This window comes from Fistularia commersonii, chromosome 31 (genome assembly GCF_037954325.1).
Source record: "Fistularia commersonii isolate RoL2024-O1a breed Wild chromosome 31, RoL_Fcom_v1.0, whole genome shotgun sequence".
Classification (NCBI taxonomy): domain Eukaryota; kingdom Metazoa; phylum Chordata; class Actinopteri; order Syngnathiformes; family Fistulariidae; genus Fistularia; species Fistularia commersonii.
The window spans coordinates 6,077,414-6,098,163 of NC_141314.1; the positions used below are offsets into that span (position 1 = coordinate 6,077,414).

The following is a 20,750-nucleotide window of genomic DNA, read 5'->3' on the forward strand; positions in this document are numbered from 1 at the left end:
CGGTGGAGTGATTGCCAAAGTGCAGCCAGCTAAATACACCCTCTGGGATGCCATCTCAAACACACACAGCGCAAAATTACTCATGCAGATAATGCAGGGTTAACCGAGTCCATACCGAGAAATATCTCTCACGAAAAGACAATTTTTTAATTCACTTGGAGATCAATTTCATTTGAGTTTCTGCCCTACTTGCCGCAAAAGTGTACAACTCGAAAGGCAGACCAGCTACGGTATGATGCCCTCGGGCACCACACTGACTCACTGCCTCGGCCTTGTCATTGCAAGGGTGACAGAACGGATCAGTATCACACAGTGAGCACTTATGAGTGGCCATTGAAAGCTCCGACACTGCCCTGCAGCGGGGCAGAGGGTCACGCCGAGCGATTCTGCCAGGCATACCAGAGGGACAAGGGCTATCCTCTGTACGGCAGAAGGGAACAAAAAACACATCTGTGAGCACTGCCCCTTTAACACCCGCTATTAGATATAAGGTCACCGGATAGCAGGATGAACTGAAAGCACGCAAGTTGATGAGCAGCCGGGTGGGAAAAAACAGCCAGACCATGCACACTCCACATTGGTTCAGAATCCTACCAGGGACCTTCTTGCTGTGAGAAGCACTAACCGCTGCGCCACCCAAATACAGTCCACTTCACATTCAGACAGTATCCAATCTATTAACCTCTCCAGGTAAATGTGCTTGTGTTATTGGGCTTCTGTGGCTTATCGAGCTTTACCAGCACAATGGAACCTGCAGTGAAAGTCAAGCTATATCACAATGCAACGGACAGATCTGAGACACACACACACACAGTCTCTGCGGGTAATTGGCTAATCTAATTTAATGCTTTTTAATGCCCTTTCTAATGCCACTTTAAACACATTTCATGGCCATGTCCAACTGTGCATATATTTACTTATAATAATGTCAATCACTTCCATCTGGATTTATAGATATAAAGATATAGAAATAGATTTCCCACAGTAGTAAATATATACGTCCGACCTTCTGAGTGACAATTGAACAAACAAAACACATGGATTTAACTTTGTGCATGATCGTTAGTGCATATTTTTTTGCTTTGTTCCTTTTTGCTCAAACTTTGGTGTTATAACTTCAAGCATCGTCACAACACCGACCATAAATAATAGCCAATTAAAAGGTTCTGCCTGTCAATCATCACTGATCCTCACACAATTCCAGAATCATTAAATCTTTTTCCATTTTTGATGCCTCTAGACATTGACTTTAATGCTTTTTAATGCTATTTAAGGCCTTCATTTTTGCAAAAATCTATTTAACAACTTTTAAGCATTTTGATGACCTTGAGACTGACAAACACACACACAATGTCCAAAGGTGAAAAGTTTAGATGCAGTACCTTCCAGTTCTGGTTATCTTTAGGAGTTTTTTGAAACCTCTGGTGTTTTTATTCCAGAGTAAACGGGAATCTTGCACCTCCTTTGGGGTGGTTGTTGTGGTGGTGGTGGGGGTTCTCCAACCTGTTCTATAAATAGAACGGGAGGATGCCGCCGCCGAAAATAGCAAGGTAAATACTTTCAAAAGTCCATAAACGGTTTGTGGTTGGCGCCAACAAACAACTTCAAAGCTCAGAAAACGTTTCCTTATTAAATGCCTTGTTTTGAGGGTCTTTGGCCGATGACAGATGCCCGGGGAAAAGTCACCGGAGGTCAGGCGGAGTTCACAGCTAGCCGTTGACGCTTAGCGCCGCGGATGCTAGCGTAAAAAGGACCGTTAATGACCGTCGTTTTTCTGGGTGACCGGGTGAAAGAGCCGCTGACACAGGGCCCATAAATCCCCGTAGAACAATCAGACAACGGTGGAGACGGTTTTCCGACCAACCCGCGGGGATTTCAAAGTACAAATGTACGTGAAAAAACGCCTGGGGGAGGAGTTGACGCTAGGTGAGGCGGCAGATTCGGAGAAATGTACCTGTCGCGGGAGCGCGCAGGGCAGACGTGACCGCGACGCCGGGGGGGGGGGGGGGGGGGGGGGCTAATCGGTCGCTGATTGGCTGTCTGCGTTCTACCAGCGCACGCGATCCCCAGAGTTGGGGTCACGCTAGAGGTCAACCAGGGGCGTGCAAAGGTCAGCTGGGGCCCGGGGGCAAAGCTGTATCGTATGCGCCCAATACTCTAGTATAAGGCTTAATGTACTGAGAAATAGCTTAAGAAAGGAAAATAAAACACAGATGAAGCATTACATTATATTACATTACAGTCATTTAGCAGACGCTTTTATCCAAAACGACTTACAAAAATTGCAATTCAATAACCGAAGACCCAAAGTACCAGAAGTCATTATTCAGAAGTCACCACTCTACAAAATAGCCATCTCAAAACTATATACAGTACATACATATATTCCCTTCTTTATTGTTTTTTTATTTGTTTGTTTTGTTTTTGTTTTTTTGTTTTTTGTTTTTGTTTTTTGGGGGGGGGGGGCCTAAGTGCGTTTAGTGGGGTAGTGCTTGGTGAAGAGGTACGTTTTTAGCTCGCGGCGGAAGATGGGCAGTGACCCCACTGTTCTGACCTTTTCCAGGAGTTCGTTCCACCACTGAGGAGCCAAGACCGAGAAGAGCCAAGACCGGTTCGATCGGCAGCCAGGGGCTCTGAGTGATGGGGTGGACGGTCGCTGAGGGGTGGCAGATCGGAGGGGACGGGTTGGGACATGTGGCTTGACCATATCCTGAAGATATGACGGGGCTGTCCCATCATATCATGCATGAAATAAGTAATTCCACTTCAAAATAAATGAATCAAATGTATTCGGTTATGTTACCCAAATGTGTCCCCCTGTCACAAAACATGTGAAGCACTTTTGTACGTCAGTGTGGAGAAATTATTTGTCAGTGTTTCGTAAAGCCAGTTGGGTCAGTTACTCCTGTGACATGAGACCTCAGATATGTTTTTATGAACTTACCTCAGATATGTTTTTATGAGCTTCAGTTTAACTGCGATTGAAAATGTGATCGTGCACAGTAATCTGTGTGTAGCCCACATAAAGATTTTCATTAAATATCACCCAAAAAGCTATAAACAATGTAGTTGCACCTGTTCTTAAGCTATTCAGATCTCTATTCAGGCGCTAATCATTAACTCCTCTGATAGAAAAAGTGGCATTGAAGAAATATAACAACATACTCTCCCAGGGTGAAGATTGTCACATTCAAATGTGTTCAGTCCGCTAAAGATTACCTCCCATTTCACACAATTTCAAAGAAAACGATGCAGCATTCAGATCCCGTTCCTGTCTTTCTGACCGTAACTGTAAACAGTACGGGCAATACACTGCAGTAGTTGGGTGGCACAGTGGTAGGAAGATCCCTGGTTGGGCCTTTCTGTGTGGAGCCTCAATTCTTTCCCCATATCTACTTTGGGTTCCTCCCACAGTCCAAACACATGAAGGAGGTTCAGTGGAGACCCTAAATTGAACAGACGTGTGAATGAGTGAGTGAACTGCAGTTTGTCTCTATTTGATGTGACTGAGAGTGAATTTTCGTGTTGATACAATGCGCGAACGAGTGAATGGTTGCATGTTGGTACGATGCAGGAATGATGGGGTGAATAGTTGTCTCCATACAATGTGTGAATGAGAAGGCGAACGGTGTCTTAAGCTTACACCCGTCACACTTGGATCCCGAGATGGCTTTTTTGTGAAATTCGTTTCACGAACATGAGCAGCAAAGTCACTTAGTTCAACCTGTGTAAGGAACAAAACCGTTGTACTGGTTTAAATACTCTGAACAAGATGATTTGTGATATCCTGGCACAACAGTTAAGAAACTAGTCCTCTCTCCATTGTTTACATTCCCGCAGAGTTTACATTTCCACCGTCTCCCCACTGTCACTGTGCCTTTTTATGTCTCCACGAGGTAACTCATACTTACATAACACCATCTGGCTGTCACTGCAAAGAAAGCTTCATCGTGGGTCGGAAAAGAACTGTCAAAGTCAGTGTAATCTCTTCTTCATCGTGAACCGTCTTTCTCAGCAGAGGCTTCTTCATAAAAAAGGATGAGTATCCGGAGAGAGGATGGAATCCTGTTCCGGGGCGACAGACGCCTTCACAGCACCGAGTGCAGTTCAACCTTCGACCACAGTGTGTCAGCAGCTGTCGGAGGTCTGTCCGGGGGAGGGACGGCAAAGGCCAAAATGGAAGCAGGACAGTGATTATAAATGTGAGAACTTTATATCAGATTAAAATTAATTAATCCATTCATTCGTTCAGGGCCCTGTGACATGAGAATGTGTGACTAAATGGTCATATTTCTCAATAAGATGTGTGAATGAGTGAATAGCTGTTTGTTTCCATATGACTTATCAATGACCTGGGTCAATGGTTGGGTGAATGGAGGGTGAATGGTTATAAGTCTCTGTATTACCTGCAAGTGAAAGAGTGAATGGTTGCATAGTTTCTATATGTGGATCTGTGATTGACAGATTAAAACCCTGATGACAGCCGGGATAGGATCTAACCCAGGACCCTGCCTGCAGGATAAGCAATGAATGAATGAATGAATGAATGAATGAATGAATGAATGAATGAATGAATGAACGCATGAATATTATTTCAAAATAACAACACAACAATTTTTGTGCTCTCCTTATCTCTCTTGTGCTCTCATTAGCTTTCACTTGGTACTTAAGACCTTAAGACACCTTACCTTAAACTCTTCACTTGTTACTAAAGACACTTCATCGTTTATTTGTATTTCTTATTCTCGCCCTTTTTTTTACTGTTTATACAATTTTCTACTATTATTTAGCATTATATGTTTTTCTTGTAACTCTGGGACAACAATTTCCTTCGGGATAAATAAAGTTGTTCTTATTCTTATTCTTCAGATTATCATGAATATGTGCAAAATGACCCCTCCTCCCCTTGAGGAAGACATGTGAATTTTTCTGCCGTGCAGAAACGCGGGACAGAGATTTACAACATGCAAAATATATTTTAAAAAATCAATAAATAAAAACATATTTTTGGATAAAGTTATATATAACCCCTCTCATCGCCGCGCACGCGCGCGTCCCGGCACGGACGACGGCCGGGCCGCGCGCACGAGCCTTCCGGCGTCGCTGCGTGATGACGTCACGACGTCGGCTCGGCCGGGATGGCGACCACAGGTTGACACCGCTTCAATGCCGAATATAAAACTATTCCGAAAGTGAGCCGCAAAAGGAAAATAAAAAGAAATTGAAAAAAAGAATTACAAAAAAATAAAGAAATAAAGCCCCCGGCGCAGTAACGTAAGTCAAATTTAAGGGTTTTCGAGACGCGCACTTTAACGCGCACGGCCCGGTGAGGGGAACGGTAAGTGCGCGGAGCTGCGGGCGGCTAAGCGCTATCATAGCGGTGCCGGCTATTTGTTGGCGTGTGTGTTTGCTCGTTAGCCGTTTCTCGTCATGTCAACTATTTATCTCCCACCGACAGCCTTGTACTTTATGGCTGGAAGCAGCCTTCTTCCTTACTCCTCCTCCTCCTCCTCCTCCTCCTACCCTGCGAGCCCCCCCACAGTCCAGCCCACGTTCCGCCGCGCCGCCCGGTCCTGCTCGCCGCTAGCTACCTGCTAACGCCACTAGCTAACGTCCCCACTGTCACTGGGATCCAGGCTGCTCTCACTTACCCGGGTTGAGGAGGAGAAGCGCGGACAATCAGGGGGGTTATAACTCAGCCCCCTTTGCTTCGACCGAGATTTGGTGTTAGTGTCTTTTTTAAATCCCACTCAACTGCGACGTGAAGCCAGATCCTCCACCTTCAAGGAGAATCTAGCACCAACTCCTGTCCCTGCTGTTACCTTAGGTAATGTTATGAGCCAGCTGTTTCCTTGACATTTCTCCCTTTTTCTCTCTGTCTCCGTTGCATGCCCAAGTGGCACTATGCCCGCAGCTACTGTGGATCACAGCCAAAGAATATGTGAGGTTTGGGCCAACAACCTGGAGGAGGAGCTGAAGAGGATCAGACATGTCATTCGGAAGTACAACTACATTGCCATGGTGGGTGATCCTCGCCGAGGCCGTGAAGGTATGGCCAGATGTGCATGGCTTGTGACGAGGATCCACTCTCTCCAGGACACGGAGTTTCCAGGTGTGGTAGCCAGACCCATCGGCGAATTTCGAAGCAACGCCGACTATCAGTACCAGTTGCTCCGCTGCAATGTGGATCTATTGAAGATAATCCAGCTGGGCCTGACGTTTATGAACGAGCAAGGGGAGTACCCTCCTGGGACGTCAACGTGGCAGTTCAACTTCAAATTCAATCTCACGTAAGACCATCCGCGTCCTCCTCCGGCTGCATGTCTCGGGCGTTAAGACCCGCATGTGTGTGTGAACGGGCGAGAGCGATCCGCACTGTTTACCATCTTCAGCAATCATGCAACGATGTGACAGAGTAATTGATTACTTATGTATTAAAGTCACCGTTCCTGTGTCCAGCTCACGAAAGTCCCCCATAGTAATGTTTGGTTGTCGGTCTGGTCAGAGAGGACATGTACGCGCAGGACTCGATCGAGCTCCTGACCACGTCGGGGATTCAGTTCAAGAAGCACGAAGACGAGGGCATCGAGACACTGTTCTTCGCCGAGCTGCTCATGACCTCCGGGGTGGTCCTCTGTGACGGTGTCAAGTGGCTGTCCTTTCACAGGTAGGCCCGACTATCCTTGTCGCTCCTCTTAACTCGCGCTGTTTGCTTTCCTGTTCATTCTTGAACGTGTTCGGTCCTTCGAATGTGCAGCTGAGCTTCTCACCGTCGGGTTTACCTGGATAGCGAGCTAGAGCCTGTTTTGTTGACGTACACGTGGCGGCATTGCTGCTCCACCAGCAGGCAGGAATGAAGGCTCTTCCAGGTGGTGCGACTGTCACTTCCTCTACACATTTGGTGTTGGCAAGTAAGGTCTGCACCTCAACGCACACTCCAAACCCTTTTAACCAGGGAAGGGCGTTGATTGGGAAAAAAACTTTGACCTTCCATCTTCATTCAGCTGCCAGGTTGTCGTTCTAGATGACAGCTTATGATTTTCATCCAAATGGCTCTGCAGTGCCTGCTGTAGGCCCTGGTCTTCTACCGTGGAGAAGACAGCGGTCTCCAGGTGGATCGGTCAATTGGTCTGATGTGGACTTGGTCTCGTGGTCGAGTGCTGCTTGCTTGCATTAGCGGCACTGTTATCTTCCGCAGTAGTTAACTTTAGTGACTTGTGTGCTCATACAAAGCTAACATCACAGACCTACTGCTCATGTAAAGCTAACATTATGACCTGCATGCTCGTTCAAAGCTAATATTACAGACCTGCTGCTTGTGCAACGCTAACATTACCGACCGGCAAACTTATATAAAGTTAACGTTAGCGACCTGCTGCTAGTGCAAAGCTAACATTACAACCCGTGTGCTTATACAGAGCTTACATTACCGACCTGCAAGCAACGTTAGAGACATGCTTCTCGTACAAGGCTAACATTACTGACCTTCAAGATTGTACAAAGTGAACATTACTGACTTGCAAGCTTGTATAGTAAACATTAGCGACCTGCTGTTCGTATAAAGCTAACATTACCAATGCGCTGCTCTATAAAGTTAACAATACCGCCCTGTGCTAGAAATGTTTAATGTTGAGGTCCTTAGGAGAGTGGAGGAACTCCTGTTATATACCAAACTCCTTCCTGCACAAAGTGCAAAGAACAGCATTATTTTGTTAATATTTCCATCTGCAAGTTTCTTAAAGTATCCCTTAAGAACATGTCTGCAGGCTGGAAGAGAAGAGACTGAAAATATCACAACACAACATCCCATCTGTGTTACTTTTCTTATTTTGATTATATTGAGTATGTGTGTGGTTTTTATGATTCGGACGCACGTGGGGTTTTACATGACAGATGGGATGTACATGTTTGACAGGTATTAGAAACCTGTCCAGAATGCAGAAGAGAGTGAAAGCTCTTCTTGTCGTTAGCCACAGCCTGGCACATACACGTGCACTCACTCACTCCTGCTGTCTACAGCAGTAGGACTATTACATGCTGTGGCCCTCTGCTGGTCACATGTTGAAGTACACGGAGCACCAAGCCGGGTTTCACTGTTTTGAGTCGTGTACACCCTTGCGTGTTCCCGGAAAGATGAGCGCTTGTGTGTTTGCATGTGCGTGTGTTTTGCAGTGGCTACGACTTTGGATACCTGATCAAGATCCTGTCCAACGCCAATCTGCCAGAGGAGGAGGTGGACTTTTTTGAGATCCTCCGCTTGTACTTCCCCGTCATTTACGACGTCAAGTACCTGATGAAGAGCTGCAAAAACCTGAAGGTACGTAGAAGAGGAGCCCGCCGCGTGGTCTTCTCCCCCACCGAGTGTCACTCCCGACTTTGAGCCAAGTGGACGTCAGGTGACGGACTGTGTTGTGGTCAGGGGGGACTGCAGGAGGTAGCGGAGCAGCTGGAACTAGAGAGAATTGGACCACAACACCAGGCCGGCTCCGACTCTTTACTCACAGGCATGGCTTTCTTCAAGATGAGAGAGGTGGGTTCAGAAGGCCTCCCAGGAGCACCTCGACTTTTGTGTGTGTGGGGGAGGGTCGGGGATTGTCGCTGACCCGTCGTCTTTCCCGAAGCAAGACGAGAAGATGAGTGCGCCCATATGCGCGGCAAAGTGTAGCCGGCCTCTGTTAGACGTTCTCCTAAGGGCTCATTTATGTTCGCCGTTAAATCCACACCCGGACGTGGCCTTCTGCCTTCGGTTCCCGCGTAATCTTCCTCGTTGGCAAGGAGCTCGCGGATGTGTAGCCAAACAGGGCCGTACCGCAGCAAGCCGCCGGAGGGCAGTGTTGTGCGTTTCGCTCAAGAGCGACTGGCGAAAAGAGCTGGGAAGAAGAAGACGACATGAGATGTTTAATGGGTGCACAAACATGATCACGTGATTACCGGCTCCTCCCCCACCGCAACGTTTGTAGTCAGAAAGGGAATTTGGAAGCGCACCCTACACTGCCCTCTAGTGGATGCACTAGTGGTTGCGCGGCAACACACACCCTTGGGAAGTGCACGGGCGATGACGTTTGGAACGGACGTGCCTGTTTCCGCACGTAACCGGAGCATGAATGAGCCCTTGTCCTTGCAGCTCCAACACACTGTCATACTCTTTTCCAAACACACACACACACACACACACACACACACACACACACACACACACACACACACACACACACACACACACACACACACACACACACTGGAGGAGGAGGCCTGCCTCTGAAACACATGGGTTGAATGCACGTCTTTCAATGGTTCTGTAATCTTTGGAGTTCTGCAAGTGGTGCTTCTCGCTTTACTAAGACACATGATATATATGTTTTTTTGGTATGAACTGAGAAACTGGTTCATTTTGCGTCGCGTGCACGGCGGTGAGCGTCCTCCCCACGTCATCCCGTGTCCTCACTCTCCCCACAGATGTTCTTTGAGGACCACATCGACGACGCAAAGTACTGCGGCCACTTGTACGGGCTGGGCTCGGGCTCCGCCTACGTGCAGAACGGGACGGGCAACGCCTACGAGGAGGAGGCCAACAAGCAGCAGTCGTGACCCCCCTGCCCTCCTCCGTCCCGCAGCCGGACTCCGGAACCACGGCGTAAAGACCATGTCAACATTGGAGGAACATAGTGCTACGTTAGCAAGCTGTTTTTCATTGGCTGTTCATCTTAGACGACTGGCCAGCGATGGTCTGTGTGAGGCTGCAGCGGCAGCGGCGGGGGGATGTGGGAGGGGGGGCTGAGGACACACACACGCACACACACACACACAACAAAAACAACTCCACATGCTGTCCTCTCGCATGACGCCGGTCCGGCCATTCAACCGGCTCGGCTCCACATTAACATGCTTGAAGAAAAGAAAACAGTGTTTTTTTTTTTTTTTGTTTTGTTTTTTTAGTTCTCCTGAGATGTTCTGTAGACTTGTTTTGCACTTTAAAGCTCTGACCTGATTTTATAAGGAAAAAAGCTGAAATGTTTCTGATGTCTCTCTCTCTCTCTCTCTTTCTCGGTTGCCTTCTCCGCGCTCCCATTTTTCTACCGGACGGCCGCTCTCGCCACGCTCAGCCTTAACATCCTCGCCTTTTTTTTAAAAAAAAAAAAAAAAAGTTTTATTTTTGCCGCGGGGCGGGGGACTATGTGTGTGTTCACAGGGATGCGACTTTGTGTGTGTGCGTGTGTGTTTTCCAAAGACCCATATAAGCTCCGAACTCCAGAGGCCTTTGACAAGCCCCCCTCTCCCCTCCCAAACACATGATTGTGCATGTAGCCCCCCAATGACTCAAGCACACGTGAACACACACACACACACACGCGCTCGGGAGCTGGGCCTGACGGTACGACGACGAAGCCGGAGCGCTCTCGTCACAGAGTGATTTTTTTTTTTTTCTGTTGGTTTTAATTGGAATTGGGGTTTTGTAGAGTTTTAGTGTTCCAGTGATGATAATAATAAAATATAATTATTTAAAAAAAAAATCACGCATTTAAGGGAGGAGGGGTGTTGCTTTTAACTTGCATCTTTTTGTTAATACTTCTGGCCTTTTTTTTTTTTTAATTTTATATCCGCATATCTCGGTTCCCTACATGCTGCATAGAGTCGCTGGTACGAACCCCTTCCCCCGATCAAGCATCATCCTGAACTTCCATAGGTGCGGCCTCCTCCTCTTCCTCCTCCTCACCTCCAACACTGTACATGAGTTTAAAGGAGATAATGAAAGGAATATGCAATACAATGACTAGTTTTTAGATTATTTTGTAAATAAAAAGGGAAAAAAAAAAAAGGCTCGTGGCTTTTCTACTGTGACGTGTAACACACACACACAGCACCGAGTGAAAACACACAGGCTGTTTTTTTTTTATTGTAAGGCATCACAGCTGTACAGTACGCCCCCTCCCCACCAAGCTTTATCTCACACAGAATAGAAAAATATAGACACGCCACCAAGAACTCTTGACACAAAGCGAACATTCTCACCATCAGATTAGAAAAACATTCTTCGTTTTCCCCTCTGGATTGAAAACGTACATCTTAAACCCCCCCCCGGCCCGCCGATACATGGAGGAAATATGAAGGTTGTGATGTTCAGAAGCTACAAATGGCGAGATATATTTTACAAAATAAAACATGAGATTTTTACGTGCAGCGGCCCATTTCAAGAATTTACACTGATAACTTATAAATCATGTATAACAATCCTTGATATTATAAAAAAAATCTGATTATATATATATATATATATATATATATATATATATATATGTTTTTTTTTTTTTAGATATGTTGCCCAGCCCTAGTTTTGAACATGACGCCCGGCGAGGCCCTGCTGTCCCTCTCGCCATCAGAGCAGCCCTTAGTGATGCTGTACCTATGCCATTACTACGCCTTTCAAGCACGATGCAGGGCCAATTCTGTCATCCTGAGGTGAAAGCATGCACACACACACGCACACACACACTGCTGTGGACGTCCAAGTCATCATGGCTGCCAGTCTACGCTTGGAAACACTCGTTATGCTACGCTAAGGACTGTAAAGCTAAACGGAGCGGCGCCGCCCGCGTCCTGTGCTTCTTCCACATACGGACAAAACAACTGTAGGAATGCTTGTCGTGGTCTTTCTGTTGGTCTTCGTGGTAGTGGTCCTGAGGTGGAGGAGGACGTGTGGTGTGAGAAGGTCAAAAGGTGTCATCGCCGCGGCGCCCTCTGGTGGCCACGGACGCCGGGGAAGGCGAAGCATCGACCTGCCCGACGACAGGAAACGTTAGACTTCAGAAGGGATCTCCAAGCCTGCAGAACCCCAAAGCCCTCAGAGAACCTACTAAACATCTCCATCAAAACTCTCCTCCTTCCTCCATCCATAAACCCCCTCTCTGGTCCTCCTGGAGACCTCCTGCCCGGCAGATTCAACCTTCTTCACCGTCCCCGCTCTGTCCACACACCACCTCCACCGGCACTCACCCGCGTCGGCTCCGCTCCGATCTACGCCTCGTTCTCGATGGTCATCACGGGGTTGCTGGAGCCTGGAGGGAAGCATTATGATGAAACATCATGCGTTCCACCGGGACGAAAACGTGAACGGCGCGTTCATCCCGTTACCCTTCATGTCTGCCGCGCTGTCGCTGTCCGTCCAGGACGGGGTGCTGGTGAGCAGCCGGCTCTGGCTCTCTCTCAGCGGCCTGGAGGGGAACTGACGGCCGTCTGTGGCGCTGAGAAGATCGACAGATGGTCGCACGTCGTCGAGATGCATATGGCGGATTCGCATGAAACGTATTTCGGCGCTTTCACACGTATTCACTCATTCACACGTGTCTATATTGACTATAAATGTTTCTATACAGGGGGTTTAGGCCCAACCCTGTGCATATATATCATTATGTAAACATTTCACATAAGGGTATCAAAATAACCTCTACGCCGCGTTTCCACGGATACCACTCGGGAGAATGTAAATTCTCCGACTTGATTTTAATATGTTCATTTTTTCCAAGTACCCCTGGGTTGCGGAGCTGGGGCCCGTGGGGGAGGAGGGCTGCTCGGGGTCCAGGTTCACCAGGCACGTCGGGAAGGAGCAGCCGTCGCCTAAACTGCAGGGTCGGCAGAAAGGGAAAAAAATCTGATTATATGCCGCTAAGTAATCCTGCAGGACATAACTGCGTCATTACTGCATTGTCACTGTGTAATAACTATGTAATAACTGTGTGAGAATAATTTTGCTATTACAACATATAACTATTTAGTAATAACAAAATTATTCTAAATATCCTGCATAATATATTCACTCTCATATAGAATGAGAGGTTGCATGTGTCTACATGATAGGTGAACAGTTGTATGCTTCAGGGTGCAGAGCCCCTGTGACTCCTGAGTGCAGAATAAGGGGTGCGGACAATTAATGAATGAATGAATGAGTGTTTGTTGGACTCAGTTGGATTCAGACGTTTTATAGAAGTTCTTTGCCGCAGCGTGGTTCCGATACTTCTGCAGGACCCCAGGGTTCCTACCTGGAGAACACGGGAACCGGCCAGTACTTGACTTCGTCCCCGAACACCTGGCGGAAGTTCTTTCCGAGGCCGAGGCTGAAACCGTTCTTGTCCGTGCCGTGGCGGAACACCGGAGCTCGCACAGCCTCTGAGGGGACCGACAGGAAGGCCGTCAAGACAGAACCGGGAACGCCGTCGGACAACGGGCGAAGACGCGAGGGGACGACGGCGGAGGGATTGCGGAGGCAGGTGCGACTCGGCCTCCTGGGCGGCGTCTGCCGCTAAGCCGCTTAGCGCTCCGAGCCGTTTGTCTTCACCCGACAGTGTAACACACCCCCGGGGATAATCCGCTCCTCCTCGCAACAGGGACAATGGCTGCCCCTGTGCGCAGACACAACGGGACGCGATGAAGATCCCTTCTGATGTTCAGGGTTTTGGGGGGGGGGGGGAAGACGGCGCCTGCCGTCTGGCGCCGGACGCGTAAAGACGGCCCACGTACCGAGGGTGGAGCGGTTCTTGCAGACGAGCCAGCAGTGGTAGGTGAACAGCGAGGCCAGGCTGACGGAGAACATGGAGGCGGAGAAGAAGAGGAAAAGGATGTGGAACTTCGCCTGAGTGTCTGGGAGGCCGTTCTGGGGAGGACACAAGCCGGCCATTAAAGTACTACCGGGTGTACTTCTACTACGACTACTACTACTCTAATGAAGTATCTTCATGGTATCTCCTCTCTACTGGGTCAGTTACCAGGTACTCTCTCAGGCGGAAGTGTGCTCTACCTCCGGCCTTAAGGGAGAAAGAAGAAAAAATACATGTGACACGGATGTAGGTCGGAACAAGTGACATCACCCATTGGCCGACCAATGGCGGGAGGGGAAGGAGGGTCCGCTTCCGTGGCGGAAGTTCTCCCTCACCGTCCCTCCAGATGTTCTGTCTATGGCACCGAAGGAACCTCCAAGTTCGGGAGTGTTCTCGTATTCGTGCGCTTGACTCAACGAAAAACCAATCCCCTGCCTCCACCGAACCCTCAGCCAATCATCTACCTCCATTTGACCTTCTCCTCTGCATCTGTCCTCCTTCCCTCCGCCCATAAACCTCCTCTCTGGTCTCCTTCCAGACCTCAGCATCCTTCTACCCGGATCTTCTCCGTCCCTCCTCTGTCCACGTCCAACCCATCTCAGTGTGACTTTATCTCCAGAACATCTAGTATGTGATGTCCCTCTGATGGACTCATTACTGATCATCTCCATCCTCACTCCCAAAAAGGAACCACCACATCTTCATCTCTGCTGCTCCCTCCTGTCTTCTTCTCAGCATCTCCAAACCAGACAACATGGCTAGTCATCTCACCTCCATCTTCTCCACCTTCCCTTTCCCTCCTGGCTGATACTCCACCTCTTCTCCACTGTCTCCATCGTTCCTTCCAGTCTATCCTGGGCACTGAAAGTCCACCGTTCTCTCCACTCACCATCCAAAACTTGATGAAGTACTTCAGATCGGTGGCGGTGATGAAAAGGCAGTAGAGGAGCGAATACGCCAGGAAGAGCATGAAGAACTTGTAGTTGGCGAATCCCACGCAGTTGTTGACCCTGGGTGAAGAAGAGGATCGCGGATCATGTGAGAACCTCCAGGACCAGCCAGAATAAGGAGGCATCACAACCGGTTCATCAGCGAGCAGCATTCAGCCGTTGGCCTGATCATCTGATGCCTTCAAGCCGCTCTGCCTCTAACGCGGCTTTACTTGGGAAATCCCCAGATGTTCAACTTCACAGTATTTGATTGCTCGGTAAGATCTGGATTGGGAGTCCATTCGTTCATTAATTCATTCATTCATTCAATTATCATCTATACCGCTGTCTACCAAGAAGTGGAGTTCATCCTGGAGCCTTCGCGGGGCCACATATAGAGACATATAACCATTCACTCACTCATTCACGCGTCACGTCAATAAACAACCGTTCACCTTCTCATTGGAGTTTTATATAGGAATACACAACCCTTCACTCTCTCATTCACGTCATAGAAACAAACAACCATTCACTCACTCATTCATACATCGCACCGAGACACAAACAACCATTCATCCTCTCATTTAATTATCAAGTCGACGAACAACCATTCACCCTTTCATTCACATCCTATATAGAAATATACAACGTTTGACTGTCATTCCCGAGTGGTGCCAACAAACAACCATTCATACATCAGATATGACCGTTCACTCATTCATTTACATCTTATATGGAAATATACAACCGTTCACTCTCATTCCCATTGCAGTTACAAACAACCATTCGCCCTCTTGTTAAATCATCATGTCAGCAAAGAATCATTCACCCTTTCATTCCTACGTCCCACAGACCCATCCAACCGTTCACCCTCGTCTTTGCTATCAACCCTAACAATCTGTGAATCAGCCAATTTCAGACTCAGGATGCAGGAAATGAACCTGCCGTCCTTGTCCGAGGACATTTCCTACACGTCCCGGACATTTAAGGGAAGGTTCGGCTGGGTGGAACGGCCACCGCTACATACCAGGGACAGTGGTGGTCCATCTTCAGGATGCATCTGCAGCAGAGCGGGTCAGACATTAGTGAGAGCGAATCGCCGCCCATCAGCCCGAAGCTGCACGCGTGCGCGGCCATACTTATCGCAAACTGAACAATGGTGGCATCGATCGGGCTTCAGCAGCTGGCAGCGCTCGCAGAAACGGATGGCTGAGGAGAGGAGGAACAGCCGGCTCAGACGGACACATACACAAGTACACACACACACACACACACACACACACACACACTGTGAGCAGCAGCAGCCTGCTGACACTTGACCGCAGACTGAGAAGGCAGAGTGGGCGAAATGAGCTGCGAGGCTGCTGCTCTGACACACACACACGCACACACACACACACACACACACACACACACACACACACACACACGTACTGTACCTCCAGAGTTGGTGCGTGTGTAGATGGGCAGGTCCTTGGCAATCCTCCTCAAGATCTCCTGCTGAGACTCTCCCCGATCCTCGCGCTCCAGCAGCTCTTTGTCGGAGTAGGACAGGTGGAACTGTGCGGAGCGGGATAACCGTCAGAACGCCTCGTCCTGCTCGCATCTCACCCTGGCATCACCGTTGCCATGGCAATGGCCGTCAGTCAATCCGCAGACACGGCGGTTCTTAGGGCTGACGTTTCGGGATGTATAACATTTGGTATAAATACGAAGAGCGAGCAGATCTGTGTCCGACTGTTGGCCAGATTGGCATCTGAAAGGAAGCATACATGTTTGGCCTCTTGCCAGCCGACTCTTTACTTGATGGCTACACCATAACCTTTGGCAACCAGCAGAGGTGTAAGTCGCTAGCACCGGATCAGCAGCTCCCAATGGACTCACCATGGCAGGAACTTTTAGGAGTTCCTAGAAGCTTTTCGGGAACTAGGTCCTTTCCTTAAGCATTTGGACAGCAGAGGAACCCAGCAGGGAGCTCAGCTCCTCGAACCACCTTCAGTTCTCTTGATGCTTCGTGATTGATCGAACTCGACCATTCCCAGATACCTCTTGCTCAAAGCAAAGTTCCAGATGTGGGTCAGTTCTTGGGACAAAACGGACCGAAGCAGCAAGAGGAGTGACAAAGAGGTCAAAGCTCTTCTGGTGCCAGTCATCAATATTTTGGTCCAGCGTTAGCTTACGGCTAACAGGCTTCTTCACCTCGAGAAGCAGTGCAGGGTGAAGATAAAAACACTTCAGCCATCTGATAGTCCATGGTTATTATTCCATGAACACTGTGGCAGTTTCACCTCCATGTTGTCCACATTGTCTCCTTCTACCGTGATCCCTCAATGCCTTTTGGAATGCAAAACTAAAATATTCTCCTGGTGGAGGCGTTCAGGGCCTGCAGCTCCAGGCACCGCCGCCAAACAAAACAATCGGCCTCAAAAGCAGCGTTCAGCCACGTGTCCGGCGTCCTCGCCGTCCATCACACTCACCTCCTGCAGGGGGGTCATGGGCCTGGTGAAGATGGTCTGCCAGTACGCCCACACGAACACGATGAAGATAACATGGTACACCAGCAGGTAGACAACTGCGAGCAGAAGGAGGACATGGGGATTTCGGTGGTCTCGCTCTGCCCGGGTCGCGGGGACCTCGTGGGAAAAACTGCACGTCACATCGATTTATTACAACCGTAAAAGCGCGATAATCCATCATTGCTAAAAGTTATTTGCGCTAAAAGGTTTTAGCACTGAATGCTAAAAATAAACGATGCCCAAGTCGCAACCATTTGGTGTTGCCTCATTGGATGAAGGCGCAAAACGTGTAACACCCATTCCAAATTTACAACATAACATCAAATCATACGCATGGGCTGCGTTTATGCACTTCTTATTATCCACTATTTTAGAGGTGATAGATCTTTTCCCCCAAAAATTCTTGATATTCACGAGCAAATGCTTGACTTGGTGGAAAATACAGCACGAGCTATTCTGAATATTAGCTTTTAACTGAAATACGATACGGTACTTTGATATGTTCATGATTTGAAATAATCATCTAAAAACAGCGAGAAAAAGCCTTCGGCTACATAACGGAAATCATGGAGAAGACATCTACGCGGGGTTTGAAGGAGTCCTGTGGATTCCTTGCGAGTTGTAGATCACTTACCCTTTTCTCCCGTGTCCTCGATGGACTCTGAAAGCAAAAAGAATTTTGAATCACACAGACGCCTTGGCACTCCTTCATGCTGTCCTACTTGTGCTGGTAAACACAAGACGACACTGACACAGTTTGTGTGTGTGTGTGTGTGTGTGTGTGTGTGTCCGAGGAGGTGGCGTGCCCTGAAGTTGGAGGGAAATACTAACACCTTTCACACCTTTGCTTCACCGATAGCGGTGGAGCTAATGCGCTAATGCTCACGGTGCTAACCGCCCCAACCGCTTCGGCATCTTCGGCCCCGAGAGGCAACTTTCGCATGAAAACGCACGCGACCGCGAGCTCGAGATCAGACCCGTGCATTCATGTGACGCCTGTCCTCGGCCGCCGCCGCGGGGAGAAGGTGTCCCGGAACGTCCTGCACCACCGGGCCACCAGTGGACTTTGGAGAAGGAGCAGCAGATGGGGCCGTTAGCTGCCTGACCCTTGTTCCGGCAAAGGGAAATCTCTTGAGCGCATCCGACTTTGGATTTCCACGCTTCCATTATTGAAGTCAGATTTCTCCAAAGTCGTGGGGCTCGTTCCCTTGCCAGGCGTGCACAGTTGTTATTTCTTTTGTCAATTTTAAAGCTCTAATCGTATCACATCATGTATTAGCATGTAGCTGTTAGCGCTGGAGTTATTAGTGTTATGAGATGATTTTGTCACTGATCTGACTGACGATCTGACCTTTCCTATCTCTCCCAGTCGGGGCAGAAGGCCGCCTCGCATCCTTGGGTTTGAGCGGATCATCTCACACAGCGGTGGTCCAGACCCTCTCCACATGGAAAGCATCATCGCACAGCTGGGCTGTGTTTTGGCGCCATAAAATATAAAGTCTGACTTGAGAGACCCACACACAAACTTCACAAATGGTCTCGCTTCAAGCTGACAGTACAGAAGTGCAAACATCTAGCATGAAGCCTTCAGAGAAGCGTGGAGGTCTGCTATCACAGAACACCTGCCGGTGCATCAGACTCAGATCTTCCATCTCCACTAGTGAAGATACCGTCTCAAAACTGTGTCCCTTCTGGAGAACCCCCGTCGCCCACCCCCCCCCTGATGCCGCACCTTGGGGGTGGAGGTGGGGTGAAGGCTCAGAGGTGGATCTGCTCCGGGAGAAAGTGGGTCGAGCGCAGATCGCTCAGGGTGACTTACATAAACCAGACAATGGGATTAACTGAGCTGCTGAAGGAGAGCATCAGCTGACGGTGCTCACACACAGCTGTGTCTGTGTCTGTCTGCAGAGCACATGAGCCTCCACCTCCTCCACTACCCCGTCCTACTGCTGCTTTCATCTGCCCGTCCCACGGGACCCCCCCATCGCAATCTTGGTCTTTAACACTCTTAAGAGCAACTCTACATCCTGATGGTAGGGGTGTGTGTGTGTGTGTGTGTGTAGGGGGGGGGTTATCCGAGGACGGTCGCTGGCTCGGCTCCGCCGGTGAACCCGGCGACCCCTCGGCACTGCACGCTCAGGAGTCACCGCTCAGGTCAGGGAGGATGTAAGGTGACACATGCGCGCACACACACACACACACTTGGCATTTCAGACTCTCCTTTCAGGTCAGCTGTGTTTCAACGGTGGAAGCGGGGAGGAGGGGGGGGGTGTCTGGTGACACACAATCAGCAAGCAGGAAGAGGGCCTTGACAAACACAAACACACACACAGCAAAAACAACAACGGTGTGTGTGTGTGTGTGTGGAGAAGGGGGGGTTAAAAACGAGATGATGGAGTTGAGTCCTCCTGATGGAGCAGGTGGACCCCCCCCCCCCCATTGCCTGGATGAAAAAGTCGGATGAATTCCCTCACAAACACACAAACGCGCGCACACGCACATACACACACAGACGCTCACGCACACGTCGGGCGCTCACCTATGCAGAGCTGCAGGACGTAGGCGTAGTAGGACCAGGCGACGATCAGGGCGATGAAGAGCACCGGGATCCAGTAGAGAACTCTCCAGCAGCCGCGCCTGAAGCTCCGGGAGCCCGCCGGTGCCATAGTCTAGGAGCGGATCATCTCCGGTGCGCAGTCCTCCCTCCCTCCCTCCCTCCCTCTCTCTCTCTCTCTCTCTCTCTCTCTTTCTCTCTCTCTCTCTCTCTCTGTCTCTCTCTCCCGGATGCAACCCCCCCCCTCCCGGGGTTGCCATGGCGCCGGCGGGATGCTGCAAGCCGGGCACATTTTTTTTCGTTCTCATCAAATGCTTTCCCCACAAAAAAAAAAAAAAACATTGCACGTGGGTGGAGGCGTGTGCATGCGCGCGCGTGTGTGTGTAAGGGGGGGGGGGGGAGGGGGTCACGCCAGTACGGACTCATTGCCGAACGTATCCACGTAAGAAAACGGGGAAATAATGCGTCGTGGGTTTGTTGTTTTTTTGTGTATATGTCGTGTGCGTGAGTAAGAGCGTGCATGTGCGCGCCCTCGTTGTTTTGCAGCCGCGGGAGATGAATGGGAGGCGGGCTCTCGTCGCTTCTCTGCTTCCACCGTGTGGCCGGTGGATCCAGCCGTTTTGCAGCGTGTGAATGCATTCTCCGGAAACGTGCACGCGAATGCACCTAAAATCGCATCTAACAAATAGGGTTGCAAAACTATCGAGTTGCAGAGTAAACACAATGTGGTGGACGGGGTTTGAATTCACTCACTCGTCCCTCTGAACCGCCAATCCTGCACGCAGGGTCACGTGGGTGGGAGGGGGCGGAGCCTAACCCGGATGTCATCTGTCTGTCAATCACATGGTCGCATACAGACCAGTCACTCATTCACATCTCGACACTTTAGATGCACCATTTATATGTGCACACATAGATGAACACACACCCACACACACACACACGCGCGCGCGCACACACACGCACACAGTACATATTCTGTGCATGAAGGCTGTGAAAATCAAACTTGCTCTTATTCTTGGTTACGGAAAACCTTGGCAGACTTGCTAATTATTACCCAGCTGAATAAGTTATTCAAAGATAAATAGCCGACAGTAGGTGCACCTCTTGTGCGCACGCTCTCATAAACACAAACACACATACAGGGTTAAAGCTGGAGATT

At 49.2% G+C, this 20,750-nt stretch overlaps 2 protein-coding genes across 5 annotated transcripts; one reads left to right on the forward strand and one right to left on the reverse strand.

Moving 5' to 3' along the window:
• The first annotated feature begins 5,129 nt into the window (after positions 1-5,129).
• Positions 5,130-10,916, forward strand: cnot7 (CCR4-NOT transcription complex, subunit 7). 3 transcript variants are annotated; one of them, XM_086178838.1, is made up of 7 exons: positions 5,130-5,338; positions 5,898-6,021; positions 6,097-6,290; positions 6,506-6,667; positions 8,173-8,317; positions 8,420-8,530; positions 9,457-10,916. In XM_086178838.1, the coding sequence occupies exons 2-7, from the start codon at positions 5,905-5,907 to the stop codon at positions 9,586-9,588; spliced, it is 861 nt and encodes a 286-aa protein (XP_086034964.1). In that variant the 5' UTR covers positions 5,130-5,338; positions 5,898-5,904; the 3' UTR covers positions 9,589-10,916. The 3 variants fall into 3 exon arrangements, with proteins under 3 accessions (XP_086034964.1, XP_086034963.1, XP_086034965.1); XM_086178837.1 differs by having other exon boundaries at positions 5,130-5,274; XM_086178839.1 differs by lacking the exon at positions 8,420-8,530 and having other exon boundaries at positions 5,130-5,274.
• zdhhc2 (zDHHC palmitoyltransferase 2) lies at positions 10,881-19,749 on the reverse strand. 2 transcript variants are annotated; one of them, XM_086178835.1, is made up of 14 exons: positions 19,574-19,749; positions 17,669-17,695; positions 16,996-17,090; positions 15,958-16,078; positions 15,658-15,727; positions 15,546-15,578; positions 14,479-14,599; positions 13,758-13,796; positions 13,513-13,645; positions 13,035-13,161; positions 12,525-12,617; positions 12,130-12,239; positions 11,992-12,053; positions 10,881-11,774 (listed from the first exon to the last, which is right to left on the reverse strand). In XM_086178835.1, the coding sequence occupies exons 1-13, from the start codon at positions 19,698-19,700 to the stop codon at positions 12,013-12,015; spliced, it is 1,137 nt and encodes a 378-aa protein (XP_086034961.1). In that variant the 5' UTR covers positions 19,701-19,749; the 3' UTR covers positions 10,881-11,774; positions 11,992-12,012. The 2 variants fall into 2 exon arrangements, with proteins under 2 accessions (XP_086034961.1, XP_086034962.1); XM_086178836.1 differs by lacking the exon at positions 13,758-13,796.
• Between the last annotated feature and the right edge of the window lie 1,001 nt (positions 19,750-20,750).

What these genes read in the sequence shown, in the direction of transcription:
- cnot7 (XM_086178838.1), top strand. Translation starts at nt 5,905, where the DNA reads ATGCCCGCAGCTACTGTGGATCACAGCCAAAGAATATGTGAGGTTTGG. An exon ending in AACTTCAAATTCAATCTCAC is followed by an intron (nt 6,291 to 6,505) that starts GTAAGACCATCC and finishes CGGTCTGGTCAG; the next exon opens with AGAGGACATGTACGCGCAGG. An exon ending in AGAGCTGCAAAAACCTGAAG is followed by an intron (nt 8,318 to 8,419) that starts GTACGTAGAAGA and finishes TGTTGTGGTCAG; the next exon opens with GGGGGACTGCAGGAGGTAGC.
- zdhhc2 (XM_086178835.1), bottom strand. Translation starts at nt 19,700, where the DNA reads ATGGCACCGGCGGGCTCCCGGAGCTTCAGGCGCGGCTGCTGGAGAGTT. An exon ending in CGAGGACACGGGAGAAAAGG is followed by an intron (nt 17,091 to 17,668) that starts GTAAGTGATCTA and finishes TTCTGCTCGCAG; the next exon opens with TTGTCTACCTGCTGGTGTAC. An exon ending in TCCGCCTGAGAGAGTACCTG is followed by an intron (nt 13,646 to 13,757) that starts GTAACTGACCCA and finishes TGTCCTCCCCAG; the next exon opens with AACGGCCTCCCAGACACTCA.